The sequence below is a fragment of the Ostrea edulis genome, chromosome 1, assembly GCF_947568905.1.
Source record: "Ostrea edulis chromosome 1, xbOstEdul1.1, whole genome shotgun sequence".
NCBI lineage: Eukaryota > Metazoa > Mollusca > Bivalvia > Ostreida > Ostreidae > Ostrea > Ostrea edulis.
Window position 1 is genome coordinate 18,269,847 of NC_079164.1, and position 7,789 is coordinate 18,277,635.

Here is a 7,789-nt window from a genome sequence, read left to right on the forward strand (position 1 = left end):
TGTTTTAACCATGTTATCATGGGGTGTTTTTAAAATTTAGCATCACGTAACTTGAAACATTTTTTTCAGAGCAAAAATTATTCTCAATATACCAAAGAATGACTATCTGTTTGTTTCAGTCTCCTTCCTGTTGATGCTATGTTGCCAATTTTGCGTTTCACTGGTGTAGACAGAGCCATGGCAAGCTTTCGACCAGCTCCAAAGAATCTGGAATTTATGCAAAAGACCGTCTCCAGTGAATAGAGCTGTAAAGTTCTTCAAATTATCTTTTTATTTTGAAATGCATTAATTAAATCTATATATTGGGATGTTATATTTATATTTCCAATGTTTTTGCCTTTGATATCTTCACAAATTGTAATACTAGCCATTTCCTCATGAATTTGTTGTGAACAATGCATGTATGAATACAGCTAAATATAGTACGTCTAATTTTAATGACTGGGATTTTCAGCAAAAATGAAAGTACAATGTAAATATAAAAAATAAACTTAATTTTTTTTTAAAAATACATGAGAGTATGAACTGCAATGCTGGCATACTCTTCATGAAGCACATAAGCTTTTTTAAAAATGAAATTTGTTTCTTAAATATCCCACAGTCTACAGCTTTGTGAATTTGGACAGATTTGTCCTTGAGAAAACATCAGTTTTAAATAGTTTTGTCCTCCTATTGTGAAAACTATGTTAAATACAAAGCTACATACATGCAACATTTCCATCTGTTCATCCATGCTGTATGTCCATCTGTCTGTTAATTGTGTCCAGAGCAATTGTATGTTGAGTGTTTATAAAGTCATCAAACCTTGTTAGATGAGGATGTAGTCCTTTTAAAATAAGGATTCCATTCTTAGTGTCTCAGTATGTTTTATGAGTGAATTCTAGGATCTGTCTTGGAAGGGAAAATTGTTGTAGTTTTTCTGAAATTGTATGGCTTGCATGACTAAGACATGTGCATGAATTGTATTTGCATGTCCTTACAGGTTGGCAGGGTGCGATACGTACCACATTTACATTGAGTCAGGGTCATATGTTACTGTGAGACATGCAATATTACAAAACTATGTGAATTGATGTAACTTGGATGGGGGTGTGGAACTTTGTGACCCAAAGTTAGTCACATGGGTATTATATGACTGTTTGGATTATATCTTACAAACTGAGATTAGGGTTATCAAACTTGTAAAATGGTCATGTTTTTACCATAAAATTGTGTTGTAAAAGAGGTGTGTTGTGATGTGAAATACTGTCTGTTGACTTATTTTAGTGGGATTCATGAATATTTAATTGACTTTGGCCCATAAAGCAAGAGCGCTAATTTCTTACTAAGCTAATTAATAAAATCTTTATTCATCCATTATCATACATAGGAGAACAAAAGACTAAATAAATGATTATGTCAAATTGTGCATCAACTCAGATTGCACCAAATTTTAAATGAAAATCCATCGATGCATTCATCTTTATGGAATTTTAAGTAGACTACAGTATTTCACAATGACTTCATTTTGAAAAATTACATGCACATCTGCATTCCTAGTGAAAGTGATGTCTAAATTAAATGTCTACTACTTTTTGAAGCATTACAAATATCAACCGTTGTCAAATCTATGGTTGTATGACGTATCAAGAGATGGAGGTGGTAAATGTAAGTCCCAAAAGTATGCCATTGTAACATAGCTATGATTTATGTGGCAATGCATCCTGAAATGTATTATGATATCTCACAATGGTGCACTGTGTTGTAAGTTTGCTGCTGATTATTTCATGTATGTTTGAAGAAGCATTCATACATGTAGAATTTCTAATTGTAGTTATATGCAAAAATGTGAACCATATTGGTATGCAAAGTATTATAGTTGGCTTATTGGAGACTTGAGTGAGTTTTCTAGATCAAAATTTGTCTGTCAATCCATCCATTTATCTGCCCTTATGACGGTCCATACATTTGTCCATCTATCTATCCATCTGTCTGTCTGTCCATCTATCTGTCTGTCTGTCCATCTGTCTGTCTGTCCATCTATCTGTCTGTCTGTCCATCTGTCTGTCTGTCCATCTATTTGTATGGCTGTCCATCCACCCAGCTGTGTTATTTATGGAGTTTTCACATTTTTCCTTGTCCTCTGGGCACATTATATTCTGGAGTATTTTAGAGAATTAAATTTCAAATCGAGTACAAGTACTATGCTTTTGGGAGGGAAGATAAATAGGATGTTCAAAAATTGTAAAACATATGCAGTATATACAAATTAACTATTAAATTGCCAATTTAAGTTTGTTCAAGGCCTCCATGCTCAGGATGGTTTCAGTCAGAGTAGAAATAAAGTTCTTTGGAGGAATTTATAGTAAAAGAATGTTAGATATAAAATTGTTGAAAAAAAAATCTTAGTTCTAATTGATCTTCGAGTTTCAGTGGTGGATTCAGAAAATTTCGGGGAGGGGGGTGCGACTTAAGTTTTTAAGACCCCAAAATGACAAATAACGACCTTAAAAGATGAATATTCAACCAAAGGGGATGCAACTCCCAAACCCCTCGCCTCTAGATCCACCACTGAGTTTGAGCTTGTTTCTCAGTAAGAGTCAGGTGAGCACTGTGACTCTTTAATCTCTTTATAGTTTGTGATTTATGTTTAAGATGCTATTGTTAGTGTGCTGTGACTATGTATGAGAGGGCATGTTTTGTAATGGCACCTCTTTTTGTTAACAAGTTAAAGGATTATTGCAATATGAAATACAAAATAGTGTCGTGTTTTCATTTCAACTGCAGAACTGTTGTTTTCTGGGAACACACTGGTTTTGTCCCAATCTCTCTCTCTCTCTCTATCTCTCTCTCTCTCTCTTCCATGTATTTATATCAGAGACACAGCCATCCCTTTGATATGTACAACTTATCAAAGGTACCAATACGTTAAAATAAAATAAGAAATTACTAATGAAACGCCTTACTATACTGATCAGCTACTTGTATCTGCACAAGGGATCCTGATTTGCACCACTTTTCTTTGTATTAAATATCTTTACACCTGGACTGGAGACTGGGGGGGGGGGGGGTTCAGCCATGTCTTTTTTTTTATTATTATTTTTCAACAAACATTCTGTAGATATGTCATGGTATTACAGAAGTGTTTGGTTATTTCAGAGAGAGAGAGAGAGAGAGAGGTGTCTTTATCTTGATGGTAACCAGATAGCTTTGGTGGTAGAGCATATGCTGAGAAATTCGAGGATCCTTGGCCAGAATTCGAGGATCCTTGGCCAGAATTTAAATCCTGGTGTCGTTTGTTTATAATTCTCTCTTGAAATATGGTTTTACAATCATCTTCAAAAGATTAGTTTTTCTGTGGTGAATGGCGTGATGGATACTATCCCAGGCTGACAAGGCAATTTCTCCTAAAACATGAAAGAATAGTCTACACAGAGCTTTACCCACTCTCTGTCTTGTTAAATTTGATGGACTAACACCCCCTCCCCTGTTGTCATAGGATACCCAAGATTTTGGTCGAATCAAATGAAGTAAGATTTGCTGTGTATGTTTACATGGGACTTTCTATAAATAAGCCATTACTACATGAAATGTGCCCAAAAAGACAATTATGAAGGATTTCAATATCAGGGGTAATGTTTTCCATTGAGTTTTCAAGTAAAGATTTGTGAATAATGCAAAAATAAACTTTAAAGTGGTTTACTAGGAAAATTTTGTGGTAAATGATTTTTTTCTAGCAATATCAAAAATGAAAGTTCAATTATTTTTACGAAATTCTGTAACAATTTTTGGGGTATCCTACGTCTTGATAACGTCCTCCATCATGGAGGCACATCAATCGGAATGATAAAGAATGCAAAATATAGTGAATTTTTGTTGTTGTTTTTTTTTTTACTGATAATTGTATTGGAAATCACGCAAAGGTAAGTACAGGCGTTCATAACTATTAATTGTATCATCAGTCCAGTTGCTGCATAGAATGCTGTAATGGACCAGAAAGCAATAAAAGTAAGCGGTGGGATGACAATAGTGGTCAGACGTAGAATTACTGGTCAGCTCATCATAGGCACCGTACACAAATACATTTCCTACAAATATAGTTACATCAACTCAGCATTTACATGTTTCAAAAGGTACATTTTTACATGGCTGGTGCAAAAAAAAAAATGGTTTTTTTTTATTACCACAAATTTAGACCCATGCTTTGCGCTTAGGGTCGTAGCAGTGCATGAGGGTTCTTTAGCGTGCCAACACCTGGGTGTTGCTAAAACGCGGAATGGAATGGAAAATATATTTTGCAGTAATGTACGTTATGAGGAGGTCAGCATTTTGAAAAATCAAAAGGCTTATGAACAAGGAAAGCAGAAATTACAGAGAGAACAGGAAGTCATCCTCTGAATCCACCATTTCATATTAAAACCTCATACTAAAGCATTATTATTTGGATTTTGTTGGTGAATGTACCAACAGGCGCTTGCTTAATATTTTGCATAGTAAGTTTTAATAAGAACAAGTATTTTTAGTGAGCATTGCTCACAGTACCTCTTGTTTTAACGCTTGTAAACAATATCCAAACTGTTGATTTTAATCAAAATGAATCGCCACCACCCCGGTTTTTGGCATTATCGTATCTACATTCTTAAATTCCGTTCCGTTTTCCGTTCCGCGTTTTAGCAACACCCTGCCACGACACGGGGTCCTTAAGCTCATATCCGAAAGACCAGTGATTTTCACTTCTAGATGTCGAGCGTAAACTTAGCGAAGGAAGAATCACTTCTTCGGTTTGACGCGGCAATGGCACGTGCAAGGTTTTAGAATACGCCCCACAGATACAAATAGACTGTTGAAAATAATTCAGACAAGCATCAACTCTTGTCCTCTCGTAAAAGACACAACATTCTGAATTAGGCCAAAATAAAATATATGTTTGTTTCCCCTCACCCCGACCGGGTCAAAACTAAGCCCCCGGGTCAAAATATTATTCCACCCTACCCCACCCCCAACAAAATTGATGTTTTTTATTTCAAGAGGAAAAAAAAAAACCCTGTTTCTGATCCGCGGTTTCGAAATTCCCAGTAGGGTTTTTTAAGTCTCTGGGTTCATAAATTCAGTGGATCAAGGTTGGAAAGATGGGCGACAATATCGCATTGTCGTCATCTGTTTGCATCATTTAGTGCTGAGAATTCAATTATAAGGAGTGAATCTAATTTTTAATATATATATATATATTAAAAGAAATGGAATAAACAGTACACAAAGTTAAATTTATATATATATATATATATATATATATTTATATATATCGCACAGAAATAGCAATGAACTCTTAAATGAACATAACTGCCCTAAGTGAAGAAATATTTGATATAAAGCACAGAAAATTTCACTTTATTTGGATACCCACTTCCGCCCTACCCGGGGTTGAACTCACGACCTGCGGAACCAAATTTCCTAGCCACAGGGGCAAAGCCCGTTTTGGGCCCGAACTACAGAGTTCGGACCCAAAACGGGCTTAGCCCCTGTGCTCCTAGCAGCATGTAACCAACGCGCAAGACCGCTCGACCATCTAGGCAAGTCACAGCTGGTTACATGCGGCTAGGAGATTTGGTTCCGCAGGTCGTGAGTTCAACCCCGGGTAGGGGCGGAAGTGGGTATCTAAATAAAGTGAAATTTTCTGTGCTATATATATCTATATATATATATATATATATATATATATATATATATATATATATTATACGATATAAATTAGTTTGGAGCAGTTTACGCTTTTTATTTGCTCAGTTTATCTATATCCAGTTTTTTGTTCAAACCAAAAAAAATGTTCTAGTCAAACTATGATATATTTGTAATATATATGCAAAGTTTTAATTTTCTTGATTTTATTACCAGTTTTATTTGTTAGAGGTTTTCAAGGAAGGCATATATCCTGATATTCGTGTAGACAGTATACCCCTAACAGGCTATTGCATTTGGAATTTGGAATCTACACCTTGTCAAATGAAAGCAAAAGGATGCATTACCCAATTTGATGATAGCATAAAAAAAATCTATATATATAAATAGTGGATTATAATGTGTATAAGTCAAACCAGCCATCCAGTTTTAAAAAGTACCTGCCTGCCTGGTCTGTTACGTAAACTAGACCCGGGGGATGGGAAACAGACATTCTTTTAAATGTGGCCTTATTTACCAAATACAAGCACGCCGATCCACATCAAGACAACAAGAATTCTGGTGATGTACCCACAATAGGTCCAGGATTTGCTACATGTCTGTACGTCAATGCAGAACGCGTTCAGAAGCCGTTCGGATATACCCAGTATAGGTGTGTGACTGTTCCAGACACGATCAGATAGATGGGGATCAGTCTTTCTAACGGGCAGCCGTGTAAATACATGACACCTGAAGTAATATACATGTGTAATAGTGATAAATATCTATAAAAACCACAACAACCTAACTAAGTAAATTTTAGAACATGTTTCTCTTCTCTTTTTTCCCCACAGAAATACATGTATATCTCATCTTGGAGAGATAAAAAGCGAATGATACACCTTTATTACAGTATTATTTTATATGTGTGACTATTTGATATTTAGCACTCTGGTCCTCAACAAGGTTTGGTAACTCGTGTTGCATCCAGAAATAGTTATTCCTATGATATATTTTGATATTTATATTAGGGGGGGGGGGCGCTCTTTTTATTGGAAATTTTGGTTTCGGTACATGATTCTGTAGAAGACTCCAAAAACTTGCAGAACGACACGATATTGATTTATTTTATATGAAGTACATTATAGATGTAGTAAATCAAATGTAAAAACCTAATACAAAAAATGCATACTCTATAGACTCTGTATGGTCATAGATCTATGACTTAATTAATATTTACAGAGGACTTTCAGGGAAATTAAGCTAGGGATTAGGAAGTGTGCGAACATCAATAAATTACTGAAGTCTTCAACTTCTTGATAACTCATGATATTGAAGTTTACATAAAATTTCCTTTGTTATATCACGGATACAACGGATACTTCTTTTTGTTTTCTGTTATTTCTATTATTCACGGCGGGTGTGATCGGTCGACAGGGGATACTTACTCCTCCTAGGAACCTTCTCCCACCTCTAGTATGTCCAGGGGTCCGTGTTTGCCCAACCTTTATTTTGTATTCCTTGTGGGAATTTGATTACTGTTCGTTATCTCCACCTTTCACTATTTAGGCAATAATTAATAATCTCATAAATACATTTTCATTTTTGTGATCTAAGGGGCGGATTTTTATTTGATACATCAAGTGAGTAATAAAAATCATTTCTGTTTCCAGTCTTCAATAATAATGATAATAAAAGTAAATATTATAATTCCTGTGTGTTTCTTGAGAATGTTTTAAGATTTTAGCGGCCGATTTGATGCTTTGTCCGTCATCTGCATACAATTAGAATTTGTTAAGAAAGATTGATAAGAGAAGGTTTATACTAGACTCCAACTCATTCCGTTACTGTACCTACCGATAACGATGCTGGCAATTGGAACAACTATCAGGAAAGCGATGTACAGGAGAACGAAAACTATACAATTGATTACAATGTGTAATGAAAAGATTTTATCGTGATTGAACATTCATGAATTTGGAAACTTTTACAGTTGAAAATTAAGTTATAATTATAAATGAAAAAGCCTATTCTCTATAGATTCATCAAAAGTTTAGGTATCATTTGTTTATAATTTATTTTTGTATACATGTACATACCAAAGTCGAAAGCAGTCAAGCGTATTACATATGCCACAGCACATTGCGACACCTCA

General features: G+C 35.1%; 1 protein-coding gene across 1 annotated transcript in view; it reads left to right on the forward strand.

Moving 5' to 3' along the window:
* LOC125662998 (short-chain dehydrogenase/reductase 3-like) overlaps positions 1-2,740 on the forward strand; it is a 12,720-nt gene extending 9,980 nt beyond the window's left edge. The window contains exon 6 of the mRNA XM_048895329.2: positions 120-2,740. Coding sequence (XP_048751286.1) covers positions 120-243 — 124 coding nt within the window. The 3' untranslated portion in view covers positions 244-2,740. The remainder of the gene's footprint in view (positions 1-119) is intronic.
* Positions 2,741-7,789: the final 5,049 nt, after the last annotated feature.